The 18534-nt window shown below is 50.9% G+C and overlaps 1 protein-coding gene across 1 annotated transcript in view; it reads left to right on the top strand.

Annotated features, from left to right (window-relative positions):
* Window positions 1-18534, top strand: part of RORA (RAR related orphan receptor A) — a 69959-nt gene that overhangs the window by 36687 nt on the left and 14738 nt on the right. Inside the window, 5 exon segments of the mRNA XM_045286477.1 lie at window positions 3480-3621; window positions 6249-6644; window positions 14250-14371; window positions 16482-16614; window positions 17281-17428. Coding sequence (XP_045142412.1) covers window positions 3480-3621; window positions 6249-6644; window positions 14250-14371; window positions 16482-16614; window positions 17281-17428 — 941 coding nt within the window.

Below are 18534 nucleotides of genomic sequence, written 5' to 3'. Positions count from 1 at the left end.
CCACATGTGATTATCGGCCAGGCTGGCACAATTAACTAACTCAGCCTTACTGTAAAACACCATGGCTTCAGCAACAAATTCAGAGCAGAAAATATGTGGCCCTTAAAAGGGTTAAAAAGTAAATAATCATATTTATTTATTTATGATAAATGAACCAAAGTCAACTCGCGAGAACTAGAGTGGCCATAAGGCTTCTGATCAGGAAGGAGAGGAAGTGGAATCGGCAGACTGGACTTGTCGAATGACCCAGCCTGGTTCAGGAGGCAGGTGTGCCCTTTGCCCAGGGTCTGAGCAGGGCCAATGTCCGTCAGCTCACCCCGGGGCTCATTCAGGTGGGACTGAGAGGGAGTGACCGTCTGGGCCTTAGTCTCCTCGGCGTTCCAAGGAGGGGAGTGGGAGTCCCGCCGTCACACTGCCGTTGTCAATATTAGATGGCACAGTCTGCCTCGCCCAGAGAGAGAGCGTTCCTTCAAATGCTGTGTCCTCCTCCTCCATGAGCCAGCTCAGAGTGCCCCCGGGCGGAGCAAACTAGTGGGTGGCTCTGGCCTCTGTGCCAACATCCTGGAACTTCCTTGGGGGTGGTTGGGTATTAACCTGAGTTTACAGCAAAGGGGCTTCAGAGAGCTCCTAGGAAAATGCCCCAAAACTCCCCACTCACTGTTGCCCAGTGGATGCTGATCGTCGTGACCCTACAGTCGAGCCGCATGAAGCTGAAGAAACAGGCCCACCCCGTGGGACAGGGAGAACGGCCCTGTGGGTTCCGGAGACTCTCACTCTTCACGGGAGTAGAAAGCCTCACCCTTCTCCCTCGGAACAGCTGGTGGTTTCGAAGTCCTGAGCCTGCTGTTAGCAGCCCAACACGTAATCACTGCTCCACTAGGGCTTCTCAATATGCCACGAGGGCTCCTGTGGTAAAATTCTATTATCATTGAATTCCAGTTTTCATGAACTTTTGGAACCCCCTTCATACATGGAAACTAGAAAGTAGCATTCTTTGACCCCCACCATTATTCACCGCTGTGTCCATTTGGGGGTGGCAGGGGGCTGGTTGGTTTTCTCCTATTTTATATTCTTGAAAGACAATTTCTCTTCTCAAAAAAAGGATCCTGAAGAGAAACCCTCAAGGTGGGAGAGAATGCAGAAGGAAGGGTGGTGGAAGCTGTGCTTCCGTCTGCAGGAGAGATCTCGGGGAAATGGGTGAGAGCCGCACGGCGCGGTTCCATTCAGAGGAAGAAAGACGCTGTGGGGACATTCTCCCTCTTCAGTGGCCCTGGAGCACAGCAGACACAGCTTAATGTGAAGCCAGCGGAATTCAAGGTCAGCGGCAAGAAGAGCAAGTACCTGCCTGATCCCAGGCCCCGCTCTGCACAGCCCACGACAGGAAGCAGAGAGGGTCAGCGTGAAGGCAGCTTTCCAAGAAAGAGCTGAGCACCTCTTGGCTTCGGCCCGGATGAGGTGCCTCCGACCAAAATGAATCCCCAGACAGGTGCCTGCTCGGTAGCCCTCGCTAAGGATCATCAGCCTCTCTTACATTGATCTTTTCTTGGCTTTTCCACGCTAAGTCCTGAAGAAATCTCTACTTCTTTCCACTTCCTTTTCAAAGGGGGGGAAAAAATAAATCCATAAACAAAAACGTCTGGAAACACGGCTGTAGCTATTTGGGGAAGAGAGAGACTGTCTCACAGAGAAAGCGGGACCTGATGGTGGATGGATTGAAAGTGCAGTGGAGGTCGCCTAAGGCCCCGGGACCCCTGGTCTTCTTGCCTGAGGGGAAGCGAACCGCAGCTTCGTGTGTGTGTGTGTGTGTGTGTGTGTGTGTGTGTGTGTGTGTGTGTAAGAGAGAGAGAGAGAGAATGCTATCAGTGCCCTGCACTCTGATGATGATGAGCCATGCATTTGAAGGAGCGCTTTCCCTGGGCGAGGCACCATCTCATCTTGACAACGGCCATGTGATGGTGGGACTCCCACTTCCGTCCTTGGAAAGTCCAGGAAACTGAGGCCGAGACGGTCACCCGCTCAGAGTCCCACCACCAGCAGCGGAGAAAGCAGATGTTCTAGCTGGCTCTTCCCTTGGGACACACATACTGTGTGAGTTCCACATGCGTGTAGGACACATGTCCGTATCTTGCTTCGGGCTGTGGAAAAGTCAGAAAGCACGGGTAAAATAAAAATGGAAATCATCCTGGGTACAACCAGTCAGAGCCATTTGGGGGGCCATAACTTCCAGACTTTCTTCCGGGTTAATCTCCCACCCAGGAATTGAATTGTAGTATGTTCAGCTTCTTAGCATGCTTTTTTTTTTTTTTTAACTCGGGTGTCTATGTTTTTTTTTCTTTTTCGCTTTTCTACATCAATAATTGTAATTCTGAAAGATCATTTATAGACTTTTCCAAATGATGTATTCCGAAACCTATGTAGAAAAACCTGTGGGTTCCAGCTGAAATTTAGCCAAAAAGATCCTTGATCATTTTAACAACAGAATGAAACTGAAGATTCAGCACAAGTGAGCGAAACAGAGAAAGATAGGCATGAACTACAACCTTCCGAGCAGTAGCTGGACCTTGGCTATCTTGGCTTGCCCTCTCCTTTCCCAAACGGTGCCCACATTCCACACAAGGAGGTTACTGAGCACCGAGTTGTATTGCTTACATCTCTTTATTTTGGGGGGGAATTGTCGTTGTATACACACATACAGACATGAGAGGGCTTCAAAAGGTGAGTAGGGGATCCCCACCCTGTTGTCCTTCCATTTTCCCACTGTTTTGAAGTCGGCTCGTGTCCATAACACCCCTGCTGTTGAGGGTGCTCCCACCTCCTACGAGCCCCCGGCTGGCAGAGTAGAAGCGCCCTCTTGGATTCCCAAGGCAGTGCAGTTTGGTGGAAGTGGGCCATCTCACCAGTCTCCCACGGACCAGCTGGAGGGTGCAAGCTCCTGGCTATTTCCGTTAGCAGCTGAGCACTTTAACCACTGCACCACCCGGCTGCCTCCACAGGGCGCCCAGAGGGGTGGTGGTTGAAGAGGGCAGTCAAGACTCCCATTGTGCCTGGATGGTGGAGCGGCTTGACGTCCAGCACCTCTGACGGAGCAGAGAAGTGCCCTGTGTTTATTTTATTTTAAAAAATGGTTTGGAGATGAAAGTTCAGGATAGGCCCCTGTCTGCCCTGCCACCAGCATGTTCTTTTTGCCCAGCGGAAGCCGCGGAAAGGGCCTAACCCTGTGCCTTGGACAGAGGTACCTGTCTGTTGATGTTCGGGAAGATTTTGCCTGTGTCAGGGACCGGAGGACTGGGCTCCAGGGATCCATTTTACTGAAGGCGAAAGAAGTGGCTTTAATTTCATTAATGGTCTCCTGCACGGTTCTGCTACAAGTTTAATTCTCCATTAAATATTAATGCTGCTCAGTGTGTCCTACCCGGTCTTTAGGGCAGCACGGCCCAAACGGACACTAACCTGCTTCGTGTTTTATAACCAAACCACAGGGCTTCTTCCGAAGGAGTCAGCAAAGCAATGCCACCTACTCCTGTCCGCGGCAGAAGAACTGTTTGATCGATCGGACTAGTCGGAACCGGTGCCAGCACTGTCGATTACAGAAATGCCTTGCCGTCGGGATGTCTCGAGATGGTGAGCGCGGGTCCACGGCCTGAGTTATCGGCTGGGTCGTGGGGCTCAGGGATGCCAAAGTGCCTTTGGGAAGCTGGACCCAGAGCTGCCAAAATAGGCTCCCCCCCACCCTCCTAGAGCCTCCTCTGGCCAAACTGTGGGCATCACAGCAGTGGGTTCCTCCCTTGGTCTGTGGGGTGACTGCTGGGAGGTGCTGGAGGAAGGACAGGCCCAGGGGACAGACCACCATCTGTTTCCTGAGGGTTCAGCCCCTGCAGGTGCATGAAGCAGCTCGTGGTGAGTGTCCTCGGATAGGCTGACCCTTCCCCTAGGGCCCAGGTCGGAAGCACTGCGCCCACCACCACTTAGCGTTCCCGAGCGTATTGGCACATGGGGTGGGTTTGCATGCGTGCCCACTGGATGTTTTACATCCATGTCCAGTTCAAATATTTGTACATACAGAATATGTGAAAATAGCGCAGAGCCTGGCTCGGTGGCAAATGTTCTCTTCGTGAAATGAAGCTATTTTAAGAGGTAGAAGATCATCTACCATCCAATTATAAACCATTTCCAGATCTTCCTGGAAAATGATCTTCAGTGCTTTGAATAATCGGCACCAGATTCCTAGACAGTTATTCTTATACGTGGAAACTGGGCAGAAAATGCAGCCGCGGACATTTTAAGGACTGCTCTTAAAACGCCAGCTGGTTCTCATAGGACCTCCCTTGAAGGGAGCATCGCTTCCAGTGGGGTTCCTTCTGAAGGACCAGCCCAAGGGTGAACCTTCTGAGCGCCAGGCAGGCCAGGCTTTCCGGAAGTCAGCCTTCTCCATAACCAGGTATTCCGGGTCTGCGGATGCTCCCAGGCACCTGTTCCGGCATTCGCAAGTATCAGGACATGGGCTGGCCCCTCAGAATATGTAAGGAGCCAAGTTGAAGCCCTTAAGCTTTGGAAGTTGCCAACACGGCATGCTTGGAAACGCCTATGATGTGCCCCGATTCCCTCTCCCAGGGCACTCAGCTAACACAGCCAGGCAGGTCTTTCCTGAACTTGTGTATTGGAATCCCAAGTTGTATGTGCCCTTGCTCAAGAGCGGGCCTTTCTGGTTCATGTATGTGGTGGTGTCTGGACTGTGGATACCGGGGGCAAAGGCAAAGGCCGCGCAGTCGCATAGTCCCGGTGTACGGAGGTTCACCCCTGGGTACTCATCCCTCTGGGTGCCCTGGGATATCACCCCCGCACCACCAAAAGAAATGTCTGCAGTTTACCTTCTTTAGATTTTGCCCACCGTAGACAACACACCTTGTGATGGGCTGGGAGTGAGTGTGGGGACTGGCGAAAGCACAGGCCTAAATCTCGGGCCCCTATCAGCCTGATTGCTGTCCACCCACCCCCACCCAAAGGTGTCTCCAACTGTCACCTGAATTGTGGAGCTCCCAAAGTGACCCGTCTCCCAGCTTCCCGCTCCCTGTGTGAAAAGGCAGCCATCCTCCTTGGCATGCCAAGAAGCCACCAGCTGCCACTGGCTTGCCCCACCCCACGCCCTTCCATCTGTCCTGCCTCCTGGACATAACTTGTCATACGACTGTGTGACAGTCGTGTGGGTGAGTTCATCCACAGTGCTCTATTTATCCGTCATCGATTAGATACCCTAGTTAGATCCGTTAGCGGTTTATTAATGATCTATTAGATACAATAAATACGTTCCATTCTTATCTTCCCCATCATCTGTTAGAAGTCAGTCTCTCTTGCAGAGGCATTACCTATGTATTCAGAGTCTCGGGGAGAAATGGAATGAATTGGTGGGAGGATTCAGACCAGGAAATCCTTTTTATTTTTCTTTGCGATCGGGGTGGCTCGGGAAATGCCCTTGGGGAAAGGAAATAAGCAGAGAGTTCCCTCGACGTTGCTCTGCGAGAAATATGGAGGAAACTGAGCAGGCCTCACTGATCTCCTGGAGACACCCCTTCTCCTCTCTCTCCACTTCACTCGGCACCTTTAGAAGCCCCCTTGCCTGCCAAGGAGAAGCACCACACCGTAAGCTCACCCACCATGTCTCACACAGGGCTCAGCCTTTCCAAATCTCTGAGGATCCTTTTCCTTGAGGCTAACAAATATCAACAGAAAGTGACCTTGAACGGTGGACCCTGGGTTGACCCTGACCTAAGTCCAGTAGATTCTGCGAGCTCATTCCAGAAGTGACCAAGACTGGTTCAGTCCGGTCGGGTCTCGCAATAAGGCCTCCGCATTCATGATTGAAATGGGAAGAAATGCATTGAATGTACAGAGTAGGGAACTGCGTGAGAGTGGGGGTTGTACTTCAATCCATCCCTATGATCTGTGCACGCATGGACCCATGGGCTGACCGTTAAGAAGGGAAAGAGGCAGTGTGAGCTAACTACATGGAGAGACAGTGAACGCGTACGTGACACCTTGGCGTACGTGACATGGGTGGGCATTGCCGTGGGCGTTCTTGTGGGGTGTTCTGGCTACCAGATGTGGGGCTACCTGCACGATGCAGGACAGCGCCCACCTGCAGCGTCACCCTGTCCGTCTCTGGGGGGCAGGAGGCTTTGGCTTGCGACTGGCTGAGGCCGATGAAGGGAAGTGGGTGGTCTACGGCGCGGTTTGACTGTGTTTTCTTCCAGCCGTCAAATTTGGCCGCATGTCGAAAAAGCAGCGAGACAGCTTGTACGCCGAAGTGCAGAAGCACCGGATGCAGCAGCAGCAGCGCGACCACCAGCAGCAGCCCGGGGAGGCCGAGCCACTGACGCCCACCTACAACCTTTCGGCCAACGGGCTGACGGACCTGCACGATGACCTCAGCAACTACATCGACGGGCACACCCCCGAGGGCAGCAAGGCAGACTCTGCGGTCAGCAGCTTCTACCTGGACATCCAGCCTTCGCCGGACCAGTCGGGTCTGGACATCAATGGTATCAAACCAGAGCCGATATGTGACTACACACCAGCATCGGGCTTCTTTCCCTACTGTTCCTTCACCAACGGAGAGACTTCCCCCACCGTGTCCATGGCAGAGTTAGGTAAGTGGCACTGCCACTCCTGGCTGCGTGCGTGCGTGCGTGTGTGTGTGTGTGTGTTTGGGGGGGTTGGGGGAGGAGTGCATCCATGCCTCTTGCAGTAAAGGGGATAGGATGCCTTCCACTTTCGGCTCAAGAGCCAAGTTCTTAAAATGCTGCAACTAGAAGGGAAATTTATCTTCGCCATTTGCCTCACCCCCACCCCACCCAGGACCATCCTGCCCTGTCCCCTATGACTGTCCGCGGTTGTCATGGTTCATTCCACTCCTGGACTGACCTCTCTGTGTCAGAGGCTGGGGGTGGGGTGGGGGGTGACCTTAAAGCATCCTTGAAATTCCAGAGCAAGTGTGACGCTGAGGGGATGCCCGTGTGAATTGCACTAGGTACTGAGTTATTTATTTTCCAGGTGGTGCGTATGCCTCGGGTCACAAAACAGCAGCCATCGAATGAAATCCACTTCATACATTCTTTAAAAAAAAAAAAATCAAGCTCACGAAATGTGATTCTGACTCACTGTAACGCTATAGGACAGGGGCCCCTTTGGGTTTCTGAGACGATAACTCGTGAAGGAAGTAGGGAACCTCGTCTTTCTCCCACAGAGCCCCTGGTGGGTTTGAACTGCAGACTTTGCAGTTCGCAGCTCAGTGCATCGCCCACAACTCCACCAGGGCTCCTTGAATCTGGTCCACGGAAGATTTTTATTTATTTATTTGTAACTTGTGCAGAGTTTATATGCTTATTGAAGCAGTCGCTGAAATTTAAAGTGTGGAGAATAACCAATAAAAGCCCGGATTCCCAGCTCCTTTGGAGAGCTTCTTACAGACATGTAAAATGGTGAACGTACACAGAACCCTCTTGTATCAATGTCTACATCCCTGGCTCGGAAATTCGGCCCTAGATGTACAACTGGTAGCTGTTGGGCTCACTTCTCTCCCCTCAGCTGCCCGTCCGCTGGCACGCACGGGCACCTCGTCTGTGCTGAGCACGTCTTCCAGCACCGTTTCCAACAGCACGCGGAGGCTCCCTCCGTGTCTCTGAATTCTGACAATGCTCACAACGCGGCAAACTTCTCTCACAACGCTAGTTTTGCACACTTGACTTTTAAATGCACTAGGAACCGAAAATCCAGGGGGCTTCCTTTTTCCGGTCCTCCCTGGACTGTGGCTGCAGTGGTCTGAAACAACCCGCGCTACTTCGGAGGGCAGCCTGGCCACGCTAGACGGGCAAGCAGCGCTGGCTTCTTTACGTGCCTGTGAGTGGTGGTGGTGGATACTCACGCTTCACTGCAGGCTCACTCAATAGGCCAGAAACAGAAGCAGAATTTCCTTATTGCCGGACGTGGCTGCTGCTTGGGAAATGTGACCTCGACATGTGGGTCACACAGAGAGTGGAACACTTCCATCCAACGAAGTTGTGTTCATGTTCTCTGCTATATATGTAAGGACCCTGGGTGGCGCATTGGGCTGCTAACCACAAGGTCAGCGGTTTGAAACCACTCACTGTTCCTCAGGAGAAAGATGAGGCTTTCTACCCCCGTAGAGTGACAGCCTTATAAACCCATATGGGCAGATGTACACTGTCCTTACAGGTCACTATGGGTTGGATTCTACTCAATAGCAATGAGTGGCTGAACTGTCTATGCAAGGCGTCTGAGGACTGCACAATTACTAAGGAGACTTTGGTAAGGACCTCTCCAGTGTTCAGATTAGAGCTCCTCCTGATGTGACTTCTCCTCCTTTGTGATTCTTCGCATAAGGTTCGAGTCCTGTGGGACACTGTAATTAATCAGGTGCTAAGTTAAGACAAGGAGACGAAGGCTTCAGATGGAAGGGAGCCGGCAGATTCTGACGGAAGCACAGAAAACATGAGTTCAGAGAAATAACTGTCATGGTCCCTATGGTGATTTCGCCACCTCCGAACCCCAAAAGGCACCCTTGTGGCACAGTGGTTAAAGCACTCTGCTGCTAGTAAAATATAGGCGGTTCGAACCCACCAGCAGCTCAGCGGGAGAAATGCCGGGCAATCTGCTTCCATGAAGAGTCCACCTTGGAAACCCTTGGAGCGGTCTTGCTCTGTCCTGCAAAGGTCACTAGGAGTCAGAAGCAATTTGAGAGCGGTGGCTAGGCACCCCATTAAACTTTTTTTAAGTGAAAATGTATATGTCCCGTTAAACCTTTCTCCAAATAGAACAAATTGGAATGTTCTTTATGGTTTTTACACAAGCACCTTTTCATGGGTCTAAATTTAAATCCTCCAGAGCAGGGACATTTTCCACCCGCTCTTTAACGACTGAACGGCATTAAAGGTGTAGCCCAGCTCTTTTGATTAAGAGAGAAGCCTCTGAACTAGAAGTCAAGCTGAGCAGAGTTGGGCTTGATTCTTCTTCCTCTTCTTTTTCTTTTTCTTTTTTTTTTTTTCTCGAACTAGAACAAAAACCTTCCATTTTTGTCATGAAATCTTGGTTGGCTGAGCCCTTCAGCAGCCCTGGAATGAAAGTAAAATTTTCAGGATTAAATAAGGATTTCGTGAAAGGCTCACATGAGACTGTGAAAAATGACTTGGCTCACTGGTTTGCTTCCACCTTACTGTGATTCTAAGTGGGCCTTTCCTGACCTCTTGCCGCATGTCCAACCCTGCGCGTGGTCCATGCACAGGGCACTTTAGGCTTAGGGTGCACTAGTACCCAAGCGAGCAGGGCCAGCAGCGGCGGAGGCCAATCCCCCTGGCCCATGCACACTCACCAGGTTGGTCCTCGGTTGTCAGCTCCAGTGCCGTCTGGGCTCCCCGGGCCCTCGTATTTGCTCTACGTCCTTCTAAATCTAACATATAGCGGCATTTTCCAGGATGAGTAAAATCAGCTCATCCCTGGGATTAGCCCCAAACCCAAAATGAAACTAGAGCATACCTGCAGAGGATCCGATTGCGCTCCAATTCTCTCTCCTCCATTGACACACACCGAGGTGTTCAGTGAGCTACAGGTAGCCAGGTGTCCAGAGACTCCACCGCTTCTTCTTCGAAGCCACCCCCACGCCCCCTGGTGTTGCCTCCAAGTGGAACCCTCAACCCAATTTAAGGCTCCGTGTTTTATGTGAGTTGTAAACAAAGGAAACCTATTGCGCAATCTGAAAGGCCTGGCAGGCTCACAGATCTTGCGCTCCGGCCCGTCATTCTGTGGCAGTGCCTACAGCCAGGCCTTGTTGTGGAGACGCATTTCCACGATGCAACTTACGACGAATTTTGGTCCTCGGTGTGCAACCCCATTGAGTCATTTTAGAAGAATTGTGCGTTTCCAGGTAAACAGGTTCACTCCGAGCAAAATTTAACTCTGCTCGCTGCCGTCGTGGAAAACTCAAGCCTCGTGCAGGAGAGACAGCCGGTGTATGGGCAGAGCCGGACACCAGAACTCAGTTTCTGTGGATTGCGGTCCTAGCGTTGCTGTTTGCGGTCTCTCAAAACTCCCGGCCATCAAGTTACTGCTGACCCACGGTGACCCCCTGTGGGTTTCTGAGATTGTAAGCTGTTCGTGGGGGTAGAAAGCCCAGTCTTTCTCCCGAGGAGCTGCTGGTGATTTCAAACTGCCGACCCTGCGGGTCGCAGCCCGACATGTACCCACTCTGCCCCCAGGCCCCTTGTTTGGGGTGCAGACCTGGGATGCATGCGGTGGAATCTCCGTCTCCATATCCTAAGCCAATGAGCAGAGATTAGAGCTAACCTGGGTTTGAGACCTGGCTCTGCCACTCACCAGCTGTGACACCGTAACCCCCTTTGGCCTCTGTTTCCTCACCTGTGCAATAGAGTTAATATGACTACTTAGGGTTGTTGGGAGGGCTGAGTGATACATCTAATAAATATATTATTTTATACTATGCATATAGTATAAAGAGATCAAATAGAGGCCATAGCAGATGCTACCTCCCAAACCCTCTACCATTAAGTCAATTCCAACCCATCATGCCTCTATACAGTGAACCCTCGTTTATCGCGGTTAATCGGTTCTAGACCCTACCGTGATAAATGAAATTCCGCGAAGTAGGATTCCTTATTTGTAAATCAAATATTTTCGTAGTTAGAGCATAGAGGACATGAAAAAACACCCTTTAGTCACCATTACACTCGTATTACCCCATTTATTAAATGAAAAAGGGAAAATACAGTAAAACATTTTGGACGTTACAATTACCATTTATTATTTATTATATTATTTATGGTATCAAGCGTGTACAGTATGAGCCAATCAGTGGCAGTAATGACAGAGCACGCGCTGTTACGCAAAAACCGTGATAGAGTGAAGCCGCGGAAGTCGAAGCGCGAAGTGGCGAGGGTTCACTGTATAGAGTTTCCAAGGCAGTAAAGCTGTAAGAGAGCAGACAGCCTCATCTTTTCCCCATGGAGTAGCTGGTGGGTTTAAACCGCTGTCCCTTTGGTTAGCAGCCAAGGCCAAACCCAGGGTGCCATCAGGGTTCCTTAAAGCCTACAAATGTTCCTTGTTATCTGTAACATGAGGAGAGTTTGGACCAGATGTTGTCTAAATTCCTCCTCATCATGGAAATCTGTGGCTAAGACAGAAGCCAGGATTTTACAGCTCAAGTAACCCTGCTTTGATGGATGAAGTACATAATCCTAGTCAAGGAGGCGAAGTAACTTAGTGTGGTCACAAAGTAAGGGATCGACTGAGTTTAGGCCAAAAACGATGCCATAATTCCTGTTCCCAGGTGTTTCACTATCCCTGGATGTTTCTCTGAGAAATCATACTCACTTCTTACCCTCACTTTTACTCGGACTTCACATATTCTTCTTTGCTGAAATAGAGATTTAAAAATAACAAAGTGTCCAAAAATTTGCACTAGCCGTATTGACCGTGAACTGCAATCAAAGGCTTGGTAGCTATTGGTGAGAATGCAGCCACTGCCCTCTGCTGGTAGCATGCACACATTGCATCAATCCTGCTAAAAGCTAAACTAAGGTGGTGCAGTGGATTAGGCTGCTAACTGCGAGGCCATTAGTTCAAACCCTGGAGCTACTTGGAGAGAGACAGATGGGACTTCCTGCTCCCATAAAGATGAACATTCTCAGAATCCCACGCTTGCCGTTCTTCCACTGAATCTGAGTGAAAATTGGCTTGTGCTCTAAAAACATCTCTTCTCAAAAGTAGAGGTCTTTTGATAAGCGATGGCTCACAACCTTATTTACACACTTGCTTTTGAGTCTCTAATCCACAATATGTTTGTCTTTATTCCCCTCCTCTTTCCCCAAATGTTACTGGTTCTCAGACTCAAGCTTTTCCAGCTTCTTCCTCCCCCTCCCCTTACTCTGCCTCGGTTTCTTCCCTCGCTTTTTGCCTCTTACTTGCATTTTACTTCCGTTTGTATCTATGTGGTCTCGGTGTCTGTGTGTTGCCAAGTGGGGCTGTGAAGGCGGGTTGTGTTTCTGGGTCTCTAAGGAGAGTCTAGTTTCCAGCTCCATCTAGGTGAGCCTGCTCTGTCCCCCCACCTCCCCACCCCCAGCACAAGACTGCCTCTGTTTGAGCAAAGAAATCCAGCATCATTTGTTTAAATGACTTCTTTATCGTGTGGTCAAGACCAGAGAAATGGAGTCATCATTCCGGGAGAGGAGAGGAAGGGGGACCACGTTATGTTCACGGAACCCTGCCAATTCTTCTTTTTAAAAAACGTGTTGTATTTCTCCTTCTGATCGATCCCAATTGTTGCCAACTTGCTCCTAGTTGTTGGCTAGGTCCCAACAACCTTCTTACTGGTCCCCCTGCCTCCAGCCTGCCCCTGCGCGGACCCACCACGCAGGAAACTACTTGTCCTGTAGCCCCCAGAAATCATTGCCAACCCGCCGCTTCCCACTGAGAATCCCTACAGGTTTCCATTGTTGTCACAAGTCCAGACTCTCTGACCCTCGTGATCCTTTGTGACCTGAACTCTCACCCACCCAGGTGTGTTTTGCCCCGGGGCACATCAGCCAGTCTGCCCCCTCCTCTGTACATGCACCCCCTCAGTGGGACTAGCCCCCCTTTCCACACCCGTGGCCTCTGCCTACCACATCCTCCACACCGCCAGGTTCCTCAAGTGTTGTTCTCCTGCCCCAAACCAAACCCACCACCATCCAACCCATTCCAATTCATAGCAACCCTACAGAGGGTTTGGGGGCCTGCAGCTCTTTACAGGGTACTCACCGTGTCCTGAGCAGCCAAGCCCTTAACCCTCAGGCCCACCCCTATTGCCACCAAGCCAGCGTTGATCTCTCCTATTCCGACTGGCATGTGTTATTTGCCCCTTTCTCTTTTAGGATTCGGTTTTATTACCAACCATCTCCTGTCCTTAACTGCCCCAGCCCCCAGCCCACCCAGGGTGTCCATTCACATCCACTGGACGATAAGTTCCTAAAAAAATAAAACTTTTTTGGACAGCTATTTCTTTAATAGCGTCAAGTCCCTTGTACATAAGTATACTGATGCTTGTATACCTCATGCTACAGAACGCTCCCTGCCGAGCTGCTCGGATGGCGCGATGCTCACAACAGCCCTGTAAATAGGTGCCCTTGTCCTTGGTCTGGGAATGAGATCTGAGTACAGAGAGGTTCGGTCACTCGCTTACCAGTCACACAGCTAGGAAGTGGCAGCGCTGACGGTCAGACCTCGAAGTTTGGCTCCACCAGTCACCCCTGAGCCCCACACTGTCCTTAGCCAGGTGACAGCTGTAGCTGGTCGCCATTCAGTCCATTCTGACCCCTGGCATCCCCGTGTGGCAGACCCTCAGTACTACTTGCTCTCCTGTCCGCCGGAAATGAGAACTACAGAGCTACCATCATCAGCCAGTACCGTTTCGCCATCTCTCCATTAATCTTCCCAGATCATGTATGTAACAGATGTGTCGTCAGAACCATGCCGAGAAGAAACCCTGTCAGTCATTCCCCATACACACCTAAACCCACAAAAACAAATCCACTGCCACCGAGTGGATGCCGACTCCTTGCAAGCCTGTAGGACAGGGTAGAACTGTGCAGCCGGGTTTCTGAGACTGTAACTCTCTACGGGGGTAGAAAGCCGCCTTCTCTCTCGGAGCTGCTGGGGGTTTCAAACTTCTGGCCTTGTGCTGAGCATCCCGATATAGTCCTTCCAATGCAACTGTGTGTGGCACCTAACAAGGGCAAGGCCAGGAGGGTCCTCGAAGTCACCGAGCCTTATTGTGAAATGTTGAGTCTCCAGATGCTCTACCTTCCTTTCCCACGCTCCAAAGTACAGAAGAGCTTCTAATTAGTGCTCATTCAAAAGTCATTGCCATGGAGCAGAGGTTCAAAAGTCATTCCCATAGAGCGACCCTATAGGACAGGGTCGGACTGCCCCTGTGAGTCTCTGAGACTGTCACTCTTTCCTGGAGGCAAACGCCCCATCTTTCTCACCCGTGGGAATGGCTGGCGGCTTCGAACTGCCCACCTGGTGGTTCACAGCCCAACTATGCCACGAAATTAGCACAGCACTGCTTTAGTACAGCACTCCAAATAGCTCAGGCCTTTAGACTCGGCACATGTGTGATGGAGCTGACTGATGGTCCCATGACACCTGACTGACCAGGTGTGTGCTCTCCTCTCCTTCCTCCTTAGAACACCTGGCACAGAATATATCCAAGTCACACCTGGAGACTTGCCAATACTTGAGGGAAGAGCTTCAGCAAATAACGTGGCAGACCTTCCTGCAGGAGGAGACTGAAAACTATCAAAACAAGGTATGATCGCAGGGCTTCCACCTAGGGGGAGGGAACGGTGGGACGCTTGTGTGGGTGCTGGAGAGTTGATCACGCATCTGCAGCACATGAAAGAAAGAGGGCTTTTCGCGAGAAGCCAGCCTTCGGTTGAGGAGGTGGGCGCAGAGCTGATGAGGGATGGCTTTGGGCCTTTCCATCCCCCGACAGACCTGCTCGTGAACTCCCAGTGACCATGAGTGGGTTCCATTGGGTTTTCAAGTCTGCCCATCTCTCCCGCCATCTGTCCACAAGGGACCAGATGAAGCAGCCTTCCGAAAGATTAGGGGATTGGGATTTGTCCCAGTATCGCAATGGCGGGTGTTAGATCAGGATGCTGGAACCACAGCATCATCTTGGCGCCATGGTTCCCAAAGTGAACAAGAAGGGGGTTCTTAAAGACGGTGTGTTTTAAAAGGCCGGATCATAACGACAGTCTTAACTCCAATCTGAACCTAGCAATGTGAGACTGTAAAAATAAGGTTGCTCTTTACCTTCTTCTAACCCTCTGCTCAATAAGACACTAAGCTAGCAGAGGTAGGGGAGGGCCAGAATCGAGATGGGGAGCTTATAACTGGCCATTCTGTCACTGGTGAAGAAGTCTGTTGCCATTTTCCCCTCAACCGAGTTCAAGGTTGAAAAGGCCCTTGGAGACTACCTAGATTCAGAGCCCTGGTGGCGTCGTGGGCTACACACTGCGCTGTTGACCACAAGATCAGCGGTTTGAGCCCACCAACTGCTCCTCAGGAAAAATGAGGCTGTCTACTCCTGTAAAGATTTAAAAGTCCCAGCAACCCACGGGGGCAGCTCTCCTCTGTCCTCTGAGGTCCCTGTAAGTCAGAGCGGACTCAATGGCAGTGCGTTTGGAAGCCTCTCCTATATTTTACGCACGCAGAAACTCAAGTCCCAGGGAGACTAAAGGTGTGTCCACGTTTACCGGTGTGGACACTGAAGACCCCTCGGCACATGGCTGGAGAGTGAAAACTTCCAAACTGGAATCAGTGACTGCGGTTGCGTGACACCAGCCCCAGGTGACCCAGCAGACCCGCCCCCTAAGGTGTTCTAGACCGCGGTCATTGCCTGAAGCAGAACACCAGGCGTTTCTCCTGTGGGTCTGCTGCAGGGGAGCAAACCACCAGCTGGCGGATTCGCAGCCAAGCACTCAACTGTCGCACTACCAGCACTGACCACTGGCTTTTCCATCAGTGTTTCTGCCACCGCCCCCAGGTGGGTGGAAATAGCCTTCCACTGAGATTAAAGAAACAAGCGCGCAAGGCAACCAACTGAGATCACCGTGTCGCACTGAATGGAGCGTGAGCTTATACAAGGAATTAAACAGGACAGGTGAGGGACTAGCAGCACATCAGTTGATTTGTCCCTAGGAGAACATGCAGTGCCAATAGCCATAGTCACACACACACACACACACACACACACACTTCGCTTCCATCGAGTTGATGCCGACTCATAATGCCCTATAAGACAGGGTCAAACTGCCCCGGTGGATCTCCGAGACTGTCACTCTTCGTGGGGTAGAAAGCCTGGTCTTTCTCCCGCAGAACAGCTAATGGGTTCAAACGACTGAGCTTGCAGTTAGCAGCCCAGCCCGTAGCCCTCTGTCATCAGGGCTGCTAAAGGGAAGTCAAGCCAGCAGTTTGAGGTAGCAAAACGTTTGCCGTGGGATTTCAGAGTAAGACACACGAGGGCCTAAATGATAGCTCGTCTACCTCCTAGTTGTGAAACTGTTGTGAGCTTTAGTACCCCCCTCTGTAAAATAGAAAAGGGGTCTTGCGAAAATAAAGGGAGACAAGAAAGTCATGAAGCAAACCAGTTCGTAATAAGTGCCCAGGAACTTGAACGGTCTCCCCTTTCTTTCCCTTCCTCCATTAAAACCCCTCAAACCAGAGACAATGCTGCTGTGCTCTTTCCTGGCCCAGGTGGCCCTGCCCGGCCCTGGGTTTGGCCTTTATTGTCCTCATCCTCGAGCCTGATTGAGCCCCTGGCCCAGCGCCGGTCTCACAGAGCCAGGACTAGGAAGACCGGTTGGGCCAGGGCTGGGGGTAACCGCGTCTCTCGGTGTCTGCCTCTTCCCCAGCAGCGGGAGGTGATGTGGCAGTTGTGTGCCATCAAGATCACAGAGGCGATCCAGTATGTGGTGGAGTTTGCCAAGCGCATTGATGGCTTTATGGAACTGTGTCAGAATGATCAGATCGTGCTTCTGAAAGCAGGTGGGTGCTTCCGCAGGTAAATCTTGTGGTCTCCTCCCAAGCGCCTTTCACCCACTTGTGAAAGAAACGCTTGGGGAGGGTGGTCTTGGGGATGATTTTCCTCCGATGAGAATCACTCGGGCTTCTCGGAACAGAAACTCTGTACTCGGTCTTTTTTTTTTAATGCTACTTTCAAGAACCAGCTCCTCCCTTGTGCTCCACCCTGAGCGAAGTGAGTCATTTGAATGAGGCCTGCAGTTCCCCACTTTGCCCTGGTCTCTGTGTCCTCTCTGCACCCCAGGCCCGCTGGCCATTACGAAGTTGTTATGATGAAGGGTGTTGGTCGAACTCAGAGAGCTAGTCCTGTTTTGGTTGGTTTGGGGTGAGGGTTTTTCAACGCGATGATACATGGATGTTTCCCTAGCAACTTGGAGACTTTTCCAGGTAAGGCAAAATGGGGCCATGGAGGTATCTATGGAACTCAATCCTCCCCTGTCAAAGTGTCCTCAGCTTGGGCACCATAGTCTTCAATTACCGCCGAATGCCTTTCCCTTTGAGGATAGTTGGTTCACGAGACCAAAAGCCTGCTCGCTAAGCTGCAGACTTACCTCCCACGGTGTCTGTGTGTGGGTGCCCTCGCAGGAACGCCCTCACTTGCACTAATCGGCACCGTGTCTGCCTTGCCAGGTTCTCTGGAGGTGGTGTTCATCAGAATGTGCCGTGCCTTTGACTCGCAGACGAACACCGTCTACTTTGATGGGAAGTACGCTAGCCCGGAGGTCTTCAAATCCTTAGGTGAGAACACTGCACGGGGCTTGCTCTTTACATCAGGGCTGTAGGAGAAGGTGTGGGTGGGGAGAAGGCTCTGATCGGACACAGTGGACACCAGCTGTTCGGAAACAAACGGTAAAGGGTTCTACTCGATAGCCTGGGTCTGGGGGTGTGCCTCAGTGTGAAGGACTCTTCTACTTTATATGGAATCCCTATAGAAGATTAACCCAGCTCAGAAGCTTTTTAATGTGGATATTACGTGGAAAGGTTCTAGCATGTCCTTTGATCTCAAACAAACAATTCACCGCCATCAAGTCAGTTCCACTGGTAGTAGCTCATAGGACAGCAGGACGCCCTGTGGATTTCCAAGACTCTAAATCTTTTCAGAGCAGAAAGCCTCAGGTTTCTCCCATGGACCTGCTGGTGGCTTCAAACTGCCGACCTGGCAGTTAGCCCAACAAGTAACCCACTATACCACCAGGACTCCTGTCCTTTCATCTAGTTGTAGGCAATCGAAGGGATTTGAATGTCCTTCCAGTTTTCTTCCAGAAACCAGGTTCATAAGATGGATCGTAGAAACCAGATTTATGACAGATATACCCCTCAGATAACTTAGAAGGTATGATTCGAAGCATAAAATGAAGCAAGGAGCTAAAAGTCTACATTTCCATCCCCTCAAACAACGATGATCAATGGCAATTAGATCCAGATACCAAAGACTTGAAACACTAATAAAGATTAGAGACTACAGTAGCCAGTATGGATTACACCTTAATCTAAAGAACACAAAATTCCTTACAACTGGACCAATGAACAGCATCCTGATAAATAGAGAAAGGATTGAAGTTGCCAACAGTTTCATTGCACTTGGATCTGCAATCCACGCCCATGAAAGCAGCAGTCAAGAAACGAGATGGCACGTTTCACTGGTCAAATCTGCTGCAAACACACTCTTTAAAGTATGAAAAGGTAAGGTGGTCATTTTGAAGATTAAGATGAGCGGGAGCCAAGTCATGGGGCTTTCGACCGCCCTCATCTGCATGTGAACGTGAGCCTGTGACTAAGGAAAACTAGAGACGCGGCGACGACGGCTCTGAATCACGGTGTGGATGGAGAACATGGAGTACAGCACAGACTGTCACAAGAATGGGCCACTGTGGTGGGAAGTAC

Source organism: Echinops telfairi, unplaced genomic scaffold (assembly GCF_000313985.2).
Source record: "Echinops telfairi isolate 266 unplaced genomic scaffold, ASM31398v2 ScPeMD7_8;HRSCAF=38, whole genome shotgun sequence".
In the NCBI taxonomy this organism is placed as follows: Eukaryota; Metazoa; Chordata; class Mammalia; order Afrosoricida; family Tenrecidae; genus Echinops; species Echinops telfairi.
This window is presented reverse-complemented; position numbering and strand designations above follow the sequence as displayed.